The sequence below is a fragment of the Neomonachus schauinslandi genome, chromosome 11 (genome assembly GCF_002201575.2).
Source record: "Neomonachus schauinslandi chromosome 11, ASM220157v2, whole genome shotgun sequence".
In the NCBI taxonomy this organism is placed as follows: domain Eukaryota; kingdom Metazoa; phylum Chordata; class Mammalia; order Carnivora; family Phocidae; genus Neomonachus; species Neomonachus schauinslandi.
In genome coordinates this window covers 9,006,096-9,027,280 of record NC_058413.1, presented here as the reverse complement: position 1 = coordinate 9,027,280, position 21,185 = coordinate 9,006,096, and the positions used below count along the sequence as shown (strand labels likewise).

Genomic DNA, 21,185 nt, shown 5'->3' with positions numbered 1-21,185 from the left:
GCACTCGGCTGGCAGCCGCGCTGGGGGCGAGGCTCAACCGCTCCTGGTCCCGCCAGAGACCTGCGCTCGCCCAGCCACCCCAGGGTTGGGGCCCGCCCGCCCCGCCGCCTTTCTTCGGTTCGTCTTACGCCAGCACCTCCGGGGCTAGCGCTGGAGCAAAGAGCAAGCTGCTGCAGCCCAAGTCTCCGAGAGGAATGGGGAAGGGGGTCGCACGAAGGGCTTCCGAGGAAGGGGAGACCCGGGCCTTGGAGCGGGAGTGATGGTTCTTAGATCCCCTAGCGTTATACAGCCAGTATTGATTCTCTCAGCCCAGCCCTTTGCCAGCAGCCGATACATGTCACGCTTTCCTCGTCTGTAAGATGGGTTATCAGGCAACAGAAAACTAGAACGTAAACCCCAACAGAGCAGGGATGTTCACTAATTCGTGACTTTTCTCCAGCTCCTGGTTCAGTACCCTGCCTGGCATGTACCAAGAACTCAACACTTGGGAAATAAATGAATTTCCGATCTATGCATCTTCCCAAGAAGAGTTGCCATGTCAAATAAACAGACCATTTTTCTGGCTTTCACAAGCAATTGTCTTCACAACCTCCCCATCCACCACTGAGGTGCTGTACCAGAACTACAGTTTGTGTCAGTTGGGCAGTGAAGATGCAAGCAAGACCACCTGCTGATCAGAGGCCTGGGAGAGAGGAAATAGTAAAATGCCTGGGCTAGAAAAGACAAAGGTTCTCCTAGACTGCCCCCCCCCACCCCCGACGTTCTAGGGTCAGCTTTCAGAGTTGTGATTGTTCTCTCTGTAGCTTGAACTTCCTCTGGGGTGTGTGAGATGTGGGGGGACCCCAGTAACCTCAGAATAACACCAAGAAGTGTATTAACCTCCCTGGAGGGTGGGCGTTCCAGGCAGGTTTCTCCTCCATCCTCCTGTGACTGGCTTGGATTTGGTGAGGGGCTTGGAGGGAACCAAGAGCCTCAGCTGGAGCTGGGAACAAGTTCTTCACCTTTCACTCCTGGCAGCAGGCAGAGCTCCTGTGTCATCCAGCTCAAGGAAAAATGGGGGCCAGCTGGTTGGAGCATGCAGCTGAAACAGGTACAAATACTGCTGGAGATGATCCTGGAAGTTGCCACCAATCAGGGACCCATGCTGGGGTCGTGCTTCCCCCTTTGAAGGGAAGTTTCCATGCTCATGAAGTGCTGCTGCACCTGGGTGTTCCCTGCCTGGAGGCGGCTGTGTGCACAGGGCCCAAAGCTTGGCCCTTAGAGCCATCAGCCCAGCCTCAGTTCTGGTACCGGGCAGTGCGCTCACTCCACTGGCTGTGAAGGCCCTTCGACGCTCCCACCCAGAAATGACGACATGGCTAGCGAGGCTGACAGTCTTGCTGTAATTGGGAGAAAATGGGCTGCAGCGCATTTGGCAGATTGAGAGTCACCAGCAGCCAAAGTTGGGGTTGTGCAGGCAGCCGAGGGGCTCAGGGCCCCCTGCTTCATGTGGTGGAGAGAGGAAGAAGAAAGAGGTCAAATTCTAACCCAGATGGGAAAGTTGGTCCCGGGGGGGCTGGGGGGGGCAATTTCACTTCCTCTCCTCACTCTCAGGAAGGTGGGAAAGGGCATCATCTCCCCTTGCTGCCAAAGTTTCCTTTGGAAAAGGCTGGGGAGTTTCTAAAAATCTCCTACCTAGTGGAGACAACCTCCCCCACTGCCCCCCAGTTGGCTTCTGCTCCCTTCCAGCCACCTCACAGCAGAGTACAAATCCAGAACCGTGTGTGTTTCGAGGGCCTGAGGGCGGTGAGGGGAGGACAGGGTGGCCAGAGGCAAAGGGTTAGGGGTCAGGGGCAGTGGCCATTCTCAGCAGTTCCAGGGAAACAGGGCCTTTCTCCCAAGCACCCTGCACAGGCTCAGTGGCAACACTGGCCACCTGCCCTCCCAAAGGGGTTCCAAACCCCCACGGAGTGCCTCAGAGTGGAGAGGGTTCAGGCAAGGAAGACCACAAAGATGATGAAGAAGACAATGAGGATGAGGAAGATTTTGACCATGAGCCACCGGTTCGAGGTGACCGACTGGAAGTACTTGAGGATCTCTGAATGGGCGGCCTCAACATCCAGCTGGGCTCCCAGCACGTTCTCGTCGATCCTGGGTATAGGGCCGAAAGAAGAGGAAACAGAAGGACACTGGATTAAAGAGAATGCTGTTGAAGTAGATTTACCAACATGGAAAGATGGTCACAATATATGGGAATAAAAAGTATTTTACATACAATACGATCCCATTTTTGTGTATATATGCTTGTGTATAGGAAAAGCTCTGGAAGGGTAACACAAACAAGTCTTGGCTCTGGTTTGAAGATCAGCTCTGCAACTTATCAGCTTGTGATTCTGAGCCAGTCATTTAACCTCCAGACTCACTTTCTTCAACTGCAAAGGAGGGAAAATGAAGATAACCCCAACCCTACATCTCTGGTTGTTGTCGGCCTCTCAAATGAGTTAACAAACACAAAGTGCCCAACCCACACTAAGAGCCCCCAGAATGTTAGCTATTATAATTTTTTGCTCATCTTTATTGATTTTTGTCTAATACATAATATTGCATTTGTAATACGGGAGAAAACGCTCACAGACCATTACAGTCAGGAAATCCCAGTTCTGAGTGAGACAGGAAGAAAAACTTAATGATATGGACAGGAAGTCAGGAGATAAGAAAAACCCTACAATTAAGAAAACATGTCTCGGGGGGCGCCTGGGTGGCTCAGATGGTTAAGCGTCTGCCTTCGGCTCAGGTCATGATCTCAGGGTCCTGGGATCGAGCCCCACATCGGGCTCCCTGCTCAGCGGGAGGCCTGTTTCTCCCTCTCCCACTCCCCTGCTGTGTTCCCTTTCTCACGGTCTCTCTCTCTCTGTCAAATAAATAAATAAAATCTTAAAAAAAAAAAAAAGAAAGAAAAAGAAAGGGCCATCTCTTGAGAGACTCCTGAGGAAAATAAAACATTTCCTGGCCACCCTGCATATGCAATCCTGAAAACCCAATACAAATACTGGCCTTTGCAAAGGGAGGCCCTGGGAGCAGAGACCACGGTGAGCTGTGAGGACAGAAAAGCTGGGAGCCTGGTAATCCAGCTGGAACAGGAAAGGAAAGCCTGGACCAGTGGCTGCAAGCCCCAGGTCCTCAGAAGTTTGTCATGAGGCCTGCGAACTACTCTCTGTCCAAATACAGGAGCCCAGGGGCGCCTGGCTGGTTCAGTCAGAAGAGCATGCCACTCTTGGGGCACCTGGATGACTCAGTCAGCTGAGCTTCCGACTCTTGGTTGTGGATCAGGTCATGATCTCCAGGTCCAGGGGTTGAGCCCTGGGTCAGGCTCCATGCTTGGTGGGGTGTCTGCTGGGACTCTTTCTCTCTCCCTCTGCCCCTCCACCTGCTCGCATTTTCTCTCATGAATAAATCTTTTTTTTTTTTTTAAGATTTTATTTATGCGGCGCCTGGGTGGCTCAGTCGTTTAGCGTCTGCCTTCGGCTTGGGTCATGATCCCAGGATCCCCGCATCGGGCTCCCTGCTTGGGGGGAAACCTGCTTCTCCCTCTCCCACTCCCCCTGCTTGTGTTCCCTCTCTTGCTGTGTCTCTCTGTCAAATAAATAAATTAATTAAAAAAAAGATTTTATTTATTTATTTTAGAGAGACCGGGGAGGGGGTCAGGGAGAGGAAAGAGAGAATCTGAAGCAGACTCCCCACTGAGCATGAAGCCTGATGCCGGGCTTCATCTCACAACAGGAGATCATGACCTGAGCTGAAGAGTCAGACGCTTAACCAACTGAGCCACCTAGGCACCCCAAATAAATAAATCTTTACAAAAAAAAATGGAAGAGCATGCGACTCTTGATCTCAGGGACATGAGTTCGAGCCCCACATTAGGTATAGAGATTAAATAAGTAAATACACTTAAAAATTTTTTCAACCACAGGAGCCTGGACTGTACATGATTCCCTATTTGTGTCAGAGTGGCTAACTAAAGTATCAGGTTTCCTTCCTTTGGGCTGTAATTTCATTTCTCAGTGTGGGTGCAACTGTCATTTCATACCCAAGAAAGCCCATCTCAGCAATCATGAATGGCTTTGCTTAACAAAAACGGATACACAGTAAATGCAGTCTGGCATAAGAAAGATTTTAAATGAGAGTCCATGAATGAAAACTAAAAGGAGGGAACTCGGGGCGGGGCGGGGGGGATTAGGGATCCGTGGGACACTCACAACAGTGCGGAGCAGAAGACAGAACGGGGCGAGGGGGGGGGCAGAAAATGTGGCTTGGAAAGGAGAAGGCTGAAGAAAACAGGGAAAAAGCACGGTGAAGAGGATGAAGGAATGTCTTATGGAGAGAAAGTAAAATTATAGAGGGAAGGAAACAAGCATCAAGAAGCTGGAGTCTCTGGGCGCCTGGGGGGCTTAGTCGGTTAAGCATCTGCCTTCGGCTCAGGTCATGATCCCAGAGTCCTGGGATCGAGCCCCCACATCGAGCTCCCTGCTCAGTGGATAGTCTGCTTCTCCCTTTCTTTCTCCCTCTGCCTCTCCCCCCTCCTCATGCTCGTTCTCTCTCTCAAATAAAATCTTTAAAAAAAAAAAAGAAGCTGGAGTCTCAGGGTGCCTAGACGGCGCAGTCGGTTAAGTGTCCGACTCCTGACTTCTGTTCAGGTCATGATCTCAGGGTTGTGAGACTGAGCCCTGAATCGGGCTCCCCACTCAGCTTAGAGTCTGCCTGTCCCTCTCCCTCCCTCTCAGCCCCTCCCACCACCCCTGCACGTGCACGCATGCATGAACTCTCTCTCTCTCAAATAAATAAATAAATCTTAAAAAAAAAAAAAAGGAGCTCCATGTGGCCAGGTTTAGGAAATCTGACTGTAATGAAAAACAATGATGGTAATGGATTACAATACATCGGATATGAAAAAGAAATCCATTATTCCTAGTAATTTTTTTTTTTTTCACGATTTTATTTATTTATTTGACAGAGAGAGACACAGCAAGAGAGGGAACACAAGCAGGGGGAGTGGAAGAGGGAGAAGCAGGCCTTCCGCTGAGCAGGGAGCCCGATGCAGGGCTCGATCCCAGGACCCTGGGATCATGACCTGAGCCAAAGGCAGACATTTAACCGACTGAGCCACCCAGGCGCCCCTATTCCTAGTAATGCTTAAAGAGAGAAGGCTCCTGCTTTACAGAAGGATGCCAGCTAATAAATGTAGAAGGGATGAAATAGAAAACTGCCATTTGGCCACACACAAAGTCACGAATGAATCAGGCAAGGACCATCACGGGTCTAAGGAGCTTGACGTTCACATGGACTTGAAGTGTCACTCCATAGATGACTTACTTGTATGGTCACATTAAACAAGTGACCAAACTTGGCATCACCAATAAAAGGATAACCTCATCAAGTGCCTACTGATAATAATCACCTATGTAGCTGGCCAACAATCTACAACCTAGATCTGATGACAAAGAAACACTGGACAGGGCGCCTGGGTGGCTCAGTTGGTTAAGCTACTGCCTTCGGCTCAGGTCATGATCCTGGAGTCCCGGGATCCAGTCCCGCATCGGGCTCCCCGCTCAGTGAGGAGCCTGCTTCTCCCTCTGACCCTCCCCCCTCTCATGTACTCTCTCTCTCTCATTCTCTCTCTCAAATAAATAAAATCCTTAAAAAAAAAAAAAAGAAACACTGGACAAATACACATGTAGGACTTTCTACAAGAGGCACTGGCCTCTTCGAAGAAAAGTCAATGTCACGAGAAGCAAAACAGAAGGCAGACTTAGAGACATAACAAATGCCACGTGTGACTACTGCCTGGGTCTTAAATTCAAGGAAAAAAGCTAAAAGCACTTTTTTTGGAACAGCTGGGGAAATTTCAGTATGGACTAAGTACCAGGTAATGACAGAGAATTGTTTGTTTTCTTAGGTATGATAATGGCATCGCGGCTGTTCAGGAGAATACCAATTCTGGGCAGGTGCGTGCTGAAGTCTTTAGGGATAAAAATGTCATGATCTTTGCACTTTCAAATGGTTCAGAGGAAAAAAAAAGAGGGAAAGCCAATGTGAGAAAATATTAAGTGGGCAAATCTGGGTGAAAGGAACATAGTTGTTCATTTGTACGATCCTCTCAACTTTTATAAATTTTTTTTTTTTTTTTAAGATTTTATTTGACAGCAAGAGAGCACAGGCACAAGGGGAGGGGCAGAGGGAGAGGGAGAAGCAAGCTCCCCGCTGAGCAGGGAGCCTGATGTGGGGCTCGATCCCAGGACCCCAGGATCATGACCCGAGCTGAAGCCAGTCGCTTAACCAACTGAGCCACCCAGGTGCCCCCCCTCTCAACTTTTCTAGTTAGAAATTTTGTAATTTACAAATTGGGGTGCAAACCGAAATGAAGGAGTAACAGATCAGCAGTTTTCATACCTTAGAAAAAATAAGAATCCCCTGTTGAGCATCCCCAAAATGCAAATTCTCATGTCTCCTATTCAGAAAGTTTAGGATGGGGCCCAGGAATCTACATACTGAAGAACTTTGGACTAAATCAGTGGTTTCTAAAGAGGGTGCTCAAATTTCAATCCACTGGCATGCAGGAAGCAAACAGAAGGTCTATTTAAAAAATTTCATACTTGGGGGTGGGGGTGGGGTGCCTACTCAGTGGGGAATCTATGTCCCTCTCCCTCTGCCCCTCCCTCCCTCACGTGCACACGCTCTCTCAAATAAATAAGATCTTCTAAAAAAATAAATACAATAATAATTTCATCCTTTCAAAATCTCATTTTCTTGTACATATAGTTGCCCACTACTTTCCTCTCTCTTGTTATTTCCCTTTTGTGTTTCCAATCCTCTGTAAAATTGCTTCTGAACCATTCAACTGAAGTTGCTGCACTGATCCAATTAATTCCAGCCCTGCCGCCCCCTGAACACCCTGGAGCCTTGCCTCCCACTTCCTTTTTCAGGGGGCACTGAGAAATAACCACTCCTTTCTTCCCAAAACCCCCACCGCCTCAGCTTCTAAGGACACATTTCTCTCCGCTTTCTTTTCTCATCTTCCTTAGCCGTCCTCCTCAGCCTCCTGGACAAATCCTTCCCTTCTCCCCATATTCCTGGACCCATGGGGATCTGTCCTATCCTTTTCCTCACTTTACCCACTGTCTCTGGATGGTCTCGTCTATGTCCACGGTTTCACCAGGAGGCCACTGACTCCCCCAAGTTCTTATCTCCAGCCCAGCCCTCTCTGCTGAGCTTCAGACCACACATCAAATGCCACTTGGAGGTCCCATCGAGTCTGTCAGCATGTCCAGAACAAAGCTCATTCCCCTCACCCCCAGCCATCCATCTACTTCTCCCTGTGTTCTCTCCGAGAATGAACTTCTTGCTGCAGCACACAGGTCCTTTGTGATCTGGCCCTGCCTCTCCAGCTTCCTCCCTCACCACTCCCCCTGCCATGTGCAGTAATTCTGCATTCCTGGAAGCCACCCAAGCCCTTTCTCATTTCTCAGCTGGTTTTCCCCCAACGTAGAATGGCCTTTCCTTTCCCTTTCTTTGGCTGGCATTCCTCCTCAGAACTTGGCTTGGTATCTTTTATTTCTAGGAGAGGTACCTGGTCTGAGTTCCCTTACCTCCTTCTCTTCCTGCCCTTACCATACTGAACTATAACTCAGTGTATGTCTCTCCTACTAGACATGAGCTTCACAAAGACCGGAATGGTCTTTCACCTTCCTATCCCCAGATCCAGCAGGACTAGCTCACAGCAGCAACAAATGTTTGCTAAACCAATGAACAAATGAAGACTAACACTGAAAGGTACTTCAGACGCTCTTTCAAGGAAGGCTAGAATATAAAGTTGCATGCAGATGCATATAATGTTAACTATATTTTTTTAAGATTTTATTTATTTGAGAGTGACAGAGATAAGAGAGAGAGAGGGAGAGGGAGAAGCAGACTCACCACTGAGCGGGAAGCTTAATGTGGGGCTCGATCCCAGGACCCTGAGATCATGACCTGGACCGAAGGCAGACGCTTAACCGACTGAGCCACCCAGGCGTCCCTAATGTTAACTATTTAAAACACATATGTGGGGCACCTGGGTAGCTCAGTTGTTAAGCGTCTGCCTTCGGCTCAGGTCATGATCCCAGGGTCCTGGGATCGAGCCCCGCATCGTGCTCCCTGCTCAGCGGGAAGCCTGCTTCTCCCTCTCCCACTCCCTCTGCTTGTGTTCCTGCTCTCGCTATCTCTCTCTCTCTCTGTCAAATAAATAAATAAAATCTTTAAAATAAATAAATAAGTAAATAAAACACATATGCAATGGAGAAAGAACCCAAATATCTTTTTTTTTTTTTTTTTTTTTAAGACTTCACATTTATCCATCAGACAGAGAGAGAGAAAGCGAGCACAAGCAGGGGGAGCTACAGGCAGAGTGAGAAGCAGGCTCCCCGCTAAGCAAGGAGCCCCACACGGTACTTGATCCCAGGACCCGAGCCGAAGGCAGATGCCCAACTGACTAAGCCACCCAGGCGTCCCAAACCCAAATATCTTTTATAATTCTGTTTCACTGAATCTATAATGATATTCTAATATTCAAAATACATCACAGCCTGAGGAGCTACAGTGTTTATGGAACAACCCAGTAAGGAGGTCCCTAGGTCTCAGTTGAACCAGGTTAAGAATCAGTCTTTTGAAGTCTCTTGATTCCAGGACCAAGATGGCTAGACTCATAGCACCTTATAAATGGCTGATACCATAGTTAATGAATAAATAAACAAACAAACATCCTGTTAACTAGTGGTTCTCAAACTTGGATGCTCATGAGAACCCCCTATGAGCTTATATAAAATGGAAATTCCTGGAGGTCCAGTCCACTCATATCTATGGAATCAGGATCTCCAAGTGTGAGGCCAGGGCCTATCTTCTTTACCTTGCCCAATTAAATAGGTGAGGACGCTTAATGGGCTGGTACTGGGAAACGTGCTTTATGCAAATATAGGTGTTCACCCCATCTCACATGATCAATAACCTAGGGTGAAAGCACTCAGAGGTGCTGTGGGAAATAAAGATCAACCAAGATCGGACATTGCCGATCTAAGGCCTAAGAGCAAGTGGGCAGGAACGCGCAGCCGTGTGGATTCCTCCCCCTCTCACATCTCCTCCCCCTCTCTCCGCTACTGGCCCTCCCTCTTACCAAACTGAGAACACTGAAACAGTCTGAGGAATTGGGCACAGTCTGAGTAAATAATGGCCAAACGTTTCCTAAACTTGTGAAAGACATAAACGTACAGATTCAAGAAGCTCAGAGAATCCCAAAAAAGAGAAGTTCAAAGAAAATGACATTTGGAGACTGCTGAAATAGTCAAATGCTGAAAACCAAAGACAAACAAAACAAAACAAAAACCTGAAAAGCAGCCAGAGAAAAACACATTACATACACAATTAAAGTTACCACCGCCTTCTCATTAAGAATGAGAAAGACCAAGACAGTAGAGTGATACATCTAAAGTGCCTAAAGAGTGAAACTATAAACCCAGAATTCCATATCCAGGGAAAACATCCTTCAAGAATGAAGGGGGCACCTGGCTCAGTAGGTAAAGTGTGCGACTCCTGATCTAAGGGTTGCGAGTTCAGGCCCCATGTTGGGCATAGAGTCTACTTAAAAACATAAGGGGGGGCGTGCACCTGGGTGGCTCAGTTGGTTAAGCGTCTGCCTTTGGCTCAGGTCATGATCTCAGGCTTCTGGGATCGAGCCCCACTTGGGTCTCCCTGCTCAACTGGGAGTCTGCTTCTCCCTCTCCCTCTGCCCCTCCCCACCACTCATGCTCTCTCTCTCTCAAATAAATTAAATCTTACACACACACAAAACAAAAAAGAGAGAGAATGAAAGTGAAATAAAGAAATGTTCAGATAAAAGGAAAGTAAAACAACAGAACTGGGGTGCCTGGCTGGCTCAGTCGGATAAGCTGCTGACTCTTGATTTCAGCTCAGGTTATAATCTCCTGGGTCCTGGGATAGAGTCCCATGTTGGGCTCCTTCGGCTCCATGCTCAGCAGGGAGTCTGCTGCTCTCCCTTCCTTCTGTCCCACCCCCTCCCCGAAATAAATAAATCTTTATTTATTTATTAGAGAGAGAGCACAAGCAGGGGGAGCGGCAGAGGGAAAAGGTGAAAATGACTCCACTGAGCAGGGAACCCAATGCGGGGCTCAATCCCAGGACCCGGGATCATGACCCGAGCTGAAGGCAGACGCTTAACTGACTGAGCTACCCAGGGGCTCCACTAACTAGAATTTAGATAATAATTTGGAAGAAAAAAAAAAAAGGAAATCGTAAACATAGAAGTAAATATGAAAGACAATTTTTTCTCCTTAATTTCTGTAAAATAAAAATTATAATACTGGATTATGGGATTTCAAAGGTATGTAAGGTGCAACACATAGGACAATTAGAGCATAAAGGCTACATGACAGAGTTGCACAGTTCTTACATTTTATTTTTTGGTTTTTTATTTTTTTGAGAGAGAGAGTCCACGCATGTAAGCACGCACATGCGCACAAGCAGGGGGGAGGGGCAGAGAGAGGGGGAGAGAGAGAATCTCAAGCAGGCTCCAAACTCAGCATGGAGCCCAACACAGGACTGGATCTCATGATCCTGAGGATCATGACTTGGTCTGAAATCAAGAGTCAGACTCCAACTGACTGAGCCACTCAGGCACCCCTAAAGTTCCTGCACTTTATATAAAGTAGGCTGTGAGAGCCAATGATGCCCGCTGTAATCCCTAGATCAGCCACTTAAAAACAAAAAAAAGGCAATGACATATAACTAAAATACCAATAAAAATTTTTTTGGTGGAATTTTGAAAAAAATTTCAGTTGTTCAAAAGAAGATACGGAAAGAGGAAAAAAGGGACAAAAAACACGAAAAAGAAAGAGAAAGCAAACAGTAAAATGGTAAGCCTAAATCCAACCTTATTAAAAAGTACACTATTGGGGCGCCTGGGTGGCTCAGTTGGTTAAGCGACTGCCTTCAGCTCAGGTCATGATCCTGGAGTCCCGGGATCAAGTCTCACATCAGGCTCCCTGCTCAGCGGGGGGTCTGCTTCTCCCTCTGACCCTCTTCCCTCTCGTGCTCTCTGTCTCTCATTCTCTTTCAAATAAATAAATAAAATCTTAAAAAAAAAAAAAGTACACTATTTTTATGGACTCAAAGAAAACCCTGAGTAGCCACAGCAATCTCAAGAAAGAACAAAGCTGGAGGTACCACACTCCCTGATTTCAAACTATACTATGTAACTACAGTCATCAAAACAGCATGCTAGGGACACCTGGGTGGCTCAGTCGGTTAAGCGTCTGCCTTCAGCTCAGGTCATGATCCCAGGGTCCTGGGATCGAGTCCCACATTGGGCTCCCCGCTCTGCGGGGAGCCTACTTCTCCCTCTACCTCTCTCGAATAAATAAATAAAATCTTTAGGGCGCCTGGGTGGCTCAGTTGGTTAAGCGACTACCTTCAGCTCAGGTCATGATCCTGGAGTCCCGGGATCGAGTCCCACATCGGGCTCCCTGCTCAGCAGGGAGTCTGCTTCTCCCTCTGACCCTCCTCCCTCTCCTGCTCTCTGTCTCTCATTCTCTCTCTCTCAAATAAATAAATAAAATCTTAAAAAAAAAAAAATTAAATAAAATCTTTAAAAAAAAAAACAAAAAACAAAAAACAGCATGCTACTGGCACACCGATCAGACACACGGATCACAGACACACGGATCAATGGAACAGAAGAGCGAGCCCAGCCATAAACTCTCGCATGTATGATCAATTAATCTACAACAAAAGAGGCAAGAATATAAATGCGCAAGACAGTCTCGCCAACAAACGGTGTTGGGGAAACGGGACGGCTAAAGTAGAGAACGAAACTGGACTGCTTGCTTTCACCACACATGAAAATGAACTCACAATGAATGAAAGACTTGAATGTAAGACCTGAAACCATAAAAACTCTAGAAGAGCACACAGGTGGCAGGCTCCTTGACATCACTTAGCAATATTTTTTGGACCTGATTCCATAGGCAAGAGCAACAAAAGCAAAAATAACAAATGGGAGTACATCAAACTAAAAAGCTTTTGCACAGAGAAGAAAACCATCAACAAAGTTCTCGCCTACTGAAAAGGAGAGAAGTTTGCAAATCGTTTATCCAATATGGGGTGACTATCCAAACCTCATATAACCCAACAGCAAATAAATAAATAAATAAAATAAACTAATTAAAAAATGGGCAGAAGGTCTGAATAGACACTTTTCCAAAGAAATCCACATGGCCAAGAAGCACATGAAAAGATGCTCAACACCACTCATCATAAGGGAAATACAAATCTAAACTACAATGAAATATCACCTCATACCTGTCAGAATGGCTAGCATTTAAAAAAAGAAACAACAGGTGCTGGTGAGGATGTGGAGAAAAGGAACCTTCGCGCACCGTTGGTGGGAATGCAAACTAATACAGCGACTCTGGGATACAGTATGGAGGTTCCTCAAAAAATTAAAAATAGAACTACCACATGATCCAGTAATTCCACTTCTGGGCATTTATCCAAAGGAAAAGAAAACACAAACTCAGAAAGATATATGCACCCCTATGTTCACTGCAGCATTATCTACAATAGCCAAAACTACGGAAGAAGCGTCGGGAGTCCACTGATAGGAACTACTCAGTCCCTTTCTTAACACATCGTGCCACTGTAATTCTCCACACAGACCTTATCATTACTAGGAAATTTCTTGTCAACTCTTTTGAACAGCTATCCTCACCCATGCTCCTGAATTCCACACCTACACTATAGAGACTTCACTGTTATACTCACTGCTGTATCACCAGCACCTAGAACAGCGCCTGACAAGAAACAGGCGCTCCATAAACACTTGTTGAATGAATCCTGTGGGTAGGCCAGATTCACTCTACTCTTCCAAAGGGCATCAAGCTGTCCCTGGGGACCTTTAGGATGCCACCCCACAGGGAAGAGAAGGCTCTTCTATCTGGGGTGAAAGAGAGTCTCACCTCTGAATGGTTTCTTCCTGCTCCTTAACCATGTGTGCCAGTTGCTGAAAGATGGAGCCCAGCTCGACAATTGTGGATTCGATGTTCTGCATAGTGTCTGCCCGGCTCTGGATGTAGGAATCCTTCAGAGGAGAGAGAGTGCACGTGAGCACAAGGAGCTTCCTCAGTCGAGGGCCTGCCTCTTTAGGACCCTCCTAGCTTGCCACTCTACTCAAGGCACATTTCAAACACTTGCTAGCCGCCCACTGCGGGTAACAGAGGAGCATCTCCTCCCCGGTTCAGAGCCCAGGTACCTGCTCATCAATGAGCTGCAGCTGCTGGCTGGTCCGAGAGTCCATCATGTCAATGGCCACATCCCCAGAGGCACGGGACTCCGCCCCCAAAACCACAGCACTGCCCCCTGGGGAAAGAAAGAAAAGGCACTTCTTCGTACTTGAAAGCAGGTTCAAAGCCCACGTGCTCTGAGTTTGAGTTCCAGCTCTGGCACTTACTAGCCTTGTGACCCTGGACAAGTCATTTAACCTCTCTGGGCCTCAGTTTCCTCCCCTTTAAATAAGGCATAATAATAATGGCTTTCTCAGAGGGCGGTGGTGAAAATTAAATGAGAGAATGTGAATGAATAATAAAAATATTAGAAACAGTCATTCTACTGCACATGACTGAATTCAGCCCCAAGAGTTGAGAATGTGGAAGACTAAGTGCGGATCATGAATGCCAGCGATCGGGTTTGACCTCTGAGAGAGAAATCCTGGCGTCTCCCTGGCCTGTCCATTCTCCTAAGTGAGCCCTGCCCTCACAGCCCGAGTAACCGAGTCTTAGCCCTCAGGACTCCCCACATTGCCGTTGACTTACCCAGGTGGTTGGGGGCCAGAGGCAGGGCTGACACGGGTGCTCGGGAGAACTGGTCCCGCCGGTTCCTCTGCTGCTTCAGGTTCTGGGATTGGGGAAGAAATGCAAAGCTCCTGAGGCCTCTGGGAAGCAGGCATGTTAGAGAGAGAGAGACCCTCCTGTTGGCCTAGGATGCTGTTATCCTCACCCCTCCACTTGCTCCTTCCCCATTTCCCCCTTGGACCCTTACCCCAGTTCCTACTCCTCCTCACACAGATTCTTCTTACCTCTGTCCTCACTTCTAAAACTGATTTGAAGTCATTGGACATTGAGGCCAGTTTTGACTAGAAAAAAAGGAGAGAGGGTCAGCCAGAGAAGACAACACCTTTCTCCCTTCTGCATCCCCCTCCACTGATCCCAGGTTCCCCACCTGCAGGGAGACCACGATGGTGTTGGAATGGGTTTGCAGGTGCCGGCCGCTCTGGCTGCCCTTGGCCCTCACGAAATCCTGAAGCTGGGCAATTTGTTTGTTGAGGCTATTGATGTCCTAGGGAGAGCCAACAGAAAAACTGTTAACCAAGGTGTCCTCAGCCAATGTCTCTCCCACATGGACAGCTCTGGCAGGGAGGACAGAGTGGAAGCTATGAGCAGGAGTGAGGGTATTTCGAAGTCAGACCAGAAGGGCCTGCTGGGACATTCCAAGCTCTGGACTTTGTTCTGGCTCAGTCCCTGCTGAGTAGAGACAGAAGAGGCGAAATCTGGTCTCATCCATTTCTAAATAAATGACTTGTTTACCCCCTTCACCCTATAGCTCAACTCCACCCTGTGAGGCCAGGCATGTGGCCACAGAACTACTTCGAAGGCCAAAATCTCACACCCAGAGCATGTTGACCAGCAAAGCACATATGCAGCTGTCAGGAGAAGGGAAGGTAAAGTAGCATAGCCAGGCTTTCTACACCAGACCAAGGCATCCTCCGCTCCCTGATCTGGCTTGCCAAGGGCCAGGGAAGACAAGAGAGACGAAGGAGGTAGCCGGGGAGTGGCAGAGAAAGTTTGCCCAGGGGATTGGGGGGGAGGGGGGAGAAGAGGTCAGGAATAGTGAGTTCAAGGAACAGCCTGAAGACAAACTAGATTAGTCAACTTCTAGAATTCCTCCAATAGTCCCCCCAGTTAGCATTCCAGCCACAACCATTCAAGACCCATGGACGATATCCACTGCTGATTGGTCTGGCCCTTTGGAGCTGATGCAGCCTCTTTAGAGGACCACGTCCAAACTGCATTCCACGGTTTCTCCCCATAAAATCTCCTCTCCCACAGTTCTAGCTTAGAAAATGGTACCACTTCCCACCAAGGCGCCCAAGCTAGAAGCTTTTTTTTTTTTTAAAGATTTTATTTATTTATTTGACAGAGAGAGACAGCGAGACAGGGAACACAAGCAGGGGGAGTGGGCGAGGGAGAAGCAGGCTTCCCGCTGAGCAGGGAGTGCGATGCAGGGCTCGATCCCAGGACCCTGGGATCATGACCCGAGCTGAAGGCAGACGCTTAACGACTGAGCCACCCAGGCGCCCCTAGAAGCTTCTAAGTCACATACTCGTACCGCCTAAACCCATCTCTATGCCACAACACAATCACTTAGGGGTCACTTACCAGGCCCTGAGCGCCTTGTATCTGTGTACCATGTGCCACACAGCACGCCAATCAGCTCACAACTTTCTTTGTCCTTACGCTTAACACAGAAGACAAGTCCTAATTCCCCGCCAAAAGCTGTTCCCCCTTCTCTCTCCTTTTCCATTTTGGTGAATGGCACCACCAGTCACCAGCTGCTCAGACCAGACACTGGAGAGCCATCCTCAATTCCTCTCTTCCCCCCTTAATCCATACAGAGCCTAGCGGGAGCCCACAGAGAACCCAGCTCACCTTTTCTACTAAACGTACCCTAGACCATATCGTCACCTTCTCTCAACATTCGCCAAGAGCCTCCTAAATGGCCTTCCTCTTACAGCCTGCCCTCAACAATCCACCCTCAACACAGCAAAAAGAGTGAGCTTTTGAACCAGAAACGGAGCATGTCATCCCTCTGCTTAAAATCTCCCAAGAGCTTTCCACTAAATTTAGAACACAAGCCAAACTCCTTACCTGGCTGACGCAGACTCTCTAGGCTCTGGCGCTGCCCATTTCCCTGACCTCATCCCCTCCCAGTCTCCTTCTCACTTGCTGCAACTACACTGGCCTCCTTCGTGTTCATCAAATGCACTAAGGTGGCCCCCCTTCAGGGCCTTTCCCTTTGCTATTCCCACTTTCTGGAAAGTGCTCCCACCAGATCTTTGGATGACTGGCTTTTTCTTCACCATTCAGGTCTCAATGCCACTTCTCACAGAACTGTCCTAGATCACCTCCATCTACAGTAAGCCCTTACCCTGAAGAACTCATGTCCCTTGTTTCTTTAACAGGATTCACCATCCTAAAATTGTTTTTTCTATCTACTTGTCTAGTGTCTGTTCACCCATTCAGAAAGGAAATTCCTGGGGCGCCTGGGTGGCTCAGTCGGTTGAGCATCCGACTCTTGATTTTGGCTCAGGTCATGATCTCGGGGTTGGGACTGAGCCCTGCATTGGGCTCTGTGCCGAGCATGGAGCCTGCTTGAGATTCTCGCTCTCCCTCTCTCTGCCCCTCCCCACACTCTCAAAAAAAAAAAAAAAAAAAAGGTAAATAAATAACGAAGGAAGGAAGGAAGGAAGGAAATTCCCCAGGGCAGGTACCACATCTGTCTTGCTCACTGCTGAATCCCCCAGAACCAGGTAGCTGTAAGTCACTCAATAATGTGACTTCAAAAACAAAGGTGCTGAGGCAGGTGCTGTTATTAGCCCCCTTTTATTCATTAGGGAACTGAAGCTCAGAGCAGTTAGGTGGCTTACCCAACATTACACCATAGGCGGTGGACTTGGGATTTGAACTTGTCTGTCTGAATCCAGGCAGTGGGTCTTCAAAGCCTATGCAACAGCGCCCCAATAGTTCATGGAGTCCTCTCTCCCCCAACCCGCATGGCGCCTCATGTCACGGCTGGCCCAGCCTCTGCCAGGGTCACCGCCCCTTCACAACCGACAGCAGCAGAGCTTCCTCCCTAGCCTCTCTGCCCAGCCATGCTCTGGGCTGGTTTTTCCCCCCTGCGGTCATTCAACTTCACGTTTTATTCTCATGCCATTGGGCTGGGAGAAGAAGGAACCACAGCTGTACAGATTCTGCTACAACTATACAGGGGCTTTCAGACAGACTTAGAATCCAGATTCTCATCGTCCTTGCAACCTATGGCATTCAGTGATTCCATGCTCCTTACCCAGGCCCACAATAATCTTCACAACCAGCACCAACCTACCTTCCCAGCTTCATCTCCTTTTTTTTTTTTTTAAAGAGTTTATTTATTTATTTGACAGAGAGAGGCACAGCAAGAGAGGGAACACAAGCACGGGGAGTGGGAGAGGGAGAAGCAGGCCTCCCACTGAGCAGGGAGCCCAATGCAGGGCTCGATCCCAAGACCCTGAGATCATGACCTGAACCGAAGGCAGACGCTTAACGACTGAGCCCCCCAGGCGCCCCCCAGCCTCATCTCCTGCCGACCAGTCATCCGATCAACAAACAGCGAGCACCTCCTCTATACCAGACACTATTACAGACATTGGGGACACATCAGGGAACAAGCAGAAAGAAAAAAAAATAATCTCTGCTCTTATGGCACTTACACTTTTTTTTCTTTGCTTGGGGGTTTGGGGGATGAGGTAGAGGGGAGGGAACAAAACCAATAAATGTAAGTAAGTCAATGACAGAGAATGTTAGAAAGTATCAACTGCTGTAACAAGAAAATAGAGCAAGGAAGAAGATCACAGGTCTGAGCACTGAAGTACTAAACAGCATGCTCAGGATAGGCCTCCCTGAGCAAATAACATCTGAACAGACTTCAACTTTCTCTTTTAAAAGCTGGGCCACTGTGCACACTGTTTCCTCTGTCTGGAATGTTCTTCCACTGCCTCTCTGCAAGTCTTGAAACCAGTTCAGATTTCACTCCCTCTATAAAATATGGAATGTTCTTCCACTGCCTCTATGCAAGCCTTGAAACCAGTTCAGATTTCACTCCCTCTATAAAATCTATAAAATCAGTGTCCCCAAACTGTCTCATTCATCTTTTCGTAAGGTCTAGACCACTTGCCTTCTCCTCACTGTAAGTATGAGTTTGTGGGACTGGACACCTCCTGTAGACAATAAGCCCCGAAGGCAGAAATCTTGCCTCAAGTTTGCGAGGCAAGTGCCCAGCAGTGCTCTGTACACAGTTGATAACCAATCAGTGTCCACTGACTCAACGGATGAGCAGGATGTCTGGGGCTGGCTCTAGAAACTTACTCTGGGCCCCATGATAACGGGAACTTATCAGAGTGATCTGACTGGAATGCTAGTTCCTGATAGCTAACAGCTCACCTGTTTGATGATGTAGGTTAGCTCTTCGATTTCCACTGCTTTATCATCGAAGAGGGACTTGCGCTTTGCCACTGCAGAGACAAATGAGGCCACGATGGGGGAGGTCAAAGACAAGGCTCAGGGAGTACGGTTCCTCAGCCCTCTCTGGTTCACTGCCCCATCTCTGAAAGACCCCAAGAACACTCACAGATTGTCAGCTTCTCCAGCTTGGCAAATGTGTTGCTGAGGTCTTTCCCAATGCGCCTGGAAACGAGCATTAGTGAGAGCACCACGGGAAAGGGTAGGACAGGGCCTATTCCCACATTAGCTCCAGCAAAACCGACGCGGCCCTCCCTCACAGCGAAGGCCACCCAAGGCAAGCCTACTGATCCCCAGACACTGCAGCACCCCACCACGTAACTTCTCTCAACTTACTTGGCCATGAGGGTAAATTCACTACGCTGCCGGACAGCACGCAGAGCCGGCTTGTTTGTCTGGATTCCATTCTGAAATGCAACATCAAGAGGTGACACTTTAGTCCCCCTCCCCATTTCCAGCTTTCACTGTTCCTCAGGTGTCCACTAAATTCTCCCTAGTACTTCCACCAGACGATCTTTTTTTATCACTGGTAGTCACTTAGAGCTCACATTTGAACACGGGTAGACCCAGGTTTAAATCTTGACTCCACCACTTATTAGCTGGGAGGTTTGGGGCAAGTGACTTAAACCATCCTGAATCTGTTTCCTCTTGCATAAAATGGAGACAATCTACACACCTCCTATAGTTGTTGCCAAAATTAAACAACACAAAGGCTATAAAGTATTTTAGTTAGATATCTCCTACATTGTAAGCACTAAATAAATGATAGACACTATTACCATTCTATTTCTCCAATCAGGAAATCAAAGAGGATAACTGGAAAGCTCTTGGAGATCATACAGAAAAGCACTTGTTAAGAGCTGAGCAGTAAAAATATTTAAAATTACAGTCACTCAGATTCCACTTCTATTCAGGATGTCTGGATTAAAACAAGGGAATCTAATTTGTAAAAAAGCACTCCAAAGTAATTTTGAAAAAAACTACTTATCAAAAAAACTGCTTTCATTTTATAGATGTAAAAACTGAGGCCCAGGGGCACCTAGGTGGCTCAGTTGGTTAAGCCTCTGACTCTTGATCGCAGTTCAGGTCTTGATCTCAGGGTCATGAGTTCAAGCCCTGCACTGGGCTCCACCCTGGACATGAAGCCTACTTTAAAACAAAAAAACCCCCTACACCTCCCAAAAAACCCGAGGCCCAACTAGACTAACTTTCCTGTGGCCACAGAGCAAACTTATGGTAGGACTATTCCGGAACTAGAATTCAAAGTGCCTGTCTCTGAGCTAAAGGCTCTTTCTAGAACCTGTTCCTTATTCAAACCAAATATATTGCAGCCACCTCTCATCCTGAGATATTCCTTCAAAGAGTAGCAACCCTACCCTCTGGTGGAATTTCTCAAAAAACAGTCTAGGTCCTTGCCTCTAGATAACTGACCCACTCCTTTCCTGTTGCTCAGGAGATCCTACAGCCCCCTCCAAGCTGCATCAGTTCTCCATCAGGTCACCCCCCAAATTATGTCAATTAACGTGCTGGAGCACAGCCTCTCCCAGATTTCAGTAAGGCTCACTCCTGCCTTTCCCACTCCTGGTTCTTACCTGACGGCTCTGCAGGGACTTGCAGGCAGACAGGAACTCCTGGGTCCGATCCCGGCAGGACATGGTGTTGGGAGGGGGAGGGACCAGGGTCACTGGGGGGGGCAGAGGGGCGATGTCGCTGCTGCTACTGCCAGCAGTTGCAGGGGACAGGACCTGTGTCTTTGAGAGACCCAGGTAGACACCCTGATCCGTGTTCTTAGACCCGTAGCGTTTCCGCGGGATCATTGAGACGCATAACCTCGGACTGTTGTGGAGGGGAGAGTGTCATTCCCCAGGCAGCCTCCTTCCCCGCAAATCCCACGCCCCCCCCCCCCCCAGTAAATTCTCGGGCCCCTTCTGCACTTGGCACGGGCTTTCGCGCCCAAAGCCACCCGCAGATCCTGGGGCCGGCTCACGGCGGGCAGGGCTCCGCTCTCCCGCCCGATCCGTCCCGCTCCTCAGACTCTACCAACTTGGCTCCGGCGGCCAGAGCGCGGGCCGGGGGCCGTGAAGCGGGGGCAGGGCCAGAGGCAGGTCCCGTGGCCCCGAGGCCCCAGCCCGACCTGTGCAACTGCCCCAGGCCTTAACCAGGCCCTCTCGTATCCGCGGATCCCTTCGACTCCTAAGGGAGAAACGGTGACGGACCCCCCTGAGGGGTACACACTTCGGTGGGCGGAGGGGGGGGAAAAAAAAATCTCTGGGTGTTTATTTGAAACAGGAAGTCCCACCCCCGCCCAAGTACCGCCTTCTGGAGGACTGGAATCACTGATTAGCTAATGCCGACGTCTTTCTCAACAGGGGCTTTCCTGATTGGACGGCGAAGTATTCCCTCACCCGAGCCGGGCCGGCAGGACTTGCCCGCTCGCCCCAGGTTCCCTTCCCCCCCCGTCGCCGCCCCCGGAACGCCGCTGCCCGGAGCGGACACGGCGGCCAGACCCCTCCTAGAGCGAGTCCTACCTCCTCTCTGCCGCCTGCCGCCGCCACCACTGCCACAGTCCCCCGGATGCTCACCGCCTCCTCCCCAAGCGCTGTAGCCGCCGAAATCCGACCAAAGTAGAAGCCGCCACGTCACCCCCACATAACCCCACCCCCGGGTGACGAGAGGGCGGTGCCACGCCTTTCGGAGCACAGCGGCCCGAGAGACACGCCCTCCCACCCAAACGCCAGAGCGACTCCGTCCTCCCATTGGCTCGGCCGCCCGTAA

General features: G+C 48.8%; 1 protein-coding gene across 6 annotated transcripts; it reads right to left on the bottom strand.

Moving 5' to 3' along the window:
- Window positions 1–1,363: 1,363 nt before the first annotated feature.
- STX5 (syntaxin 5) lies at window positions 1,364–21,075 on the bottom strand. 6 transcript variants are annotated; one of them, XM_044919166.1, is made up of 11 exons: window positions 20,939–21,075; window positions 20,003–20,246; window positions 18,747–18,817; window positions 18,520–18,575; window positions 18,333–18,403; window positions 14,296–14,412; window positions 14,153–14,209; window positions 13,890–13,971; window positions 13,331–13,437; window positions 13,038–13,159; window positions 1,364–2,130 (listed from the first exon to the last, which is right to left on the bottom strand). In XM_044919166.1, exons 2-11 carry the CDS (start codon window positions 20,225–20,227, stop codon window positions 1,971–1,973), a joined length of 1,068 nt encoding a protein of 355 aa, XP_044775101.1. In that variant the 5' UTR covers window positions 20,228–20,246; window positions 20,939–21,075; the 3' UTR covers window positions 1,364–1,970. The 6 variants fall into 6 exon arrangements, with proteins under 6 accessions (XP_044775101.1, XP_044775102.1, XP_044775103.1 ...); XM_044919167.1 differs by having other exon boundaries at window positions 13,890–13,959; XM_044919168.1 differs by having other exon boundaries at window positions 20,003–20,161.
- Between the last annotated feature and the right edge of the window lie 110 nt (window positions 21,076–21,185).

Coding starts and splice junctions, on each gene's coding strand:
- STX5 (XM_044919166.1), bottom strand. CDS start 20,227: ATGATCCCGCGGAAACGCTACGGGTCTAAGAACACGGATCAGGGTGTC. Junction 13,972..14,152: donor TTTTAGAAGTGAGGACAGAG/GTAAGAAGAATC, acceptor CCCCAATCCCAG/AACCTGAAGCAGCAGAGGAA. Junction 13,438..13,889: donor TCTGGCCCCCAACCACCTGG/GTAAGTCAACGG, acceptor TTCTTTCCCCAG/GGGGCAGTGCTGTGGTTTTG.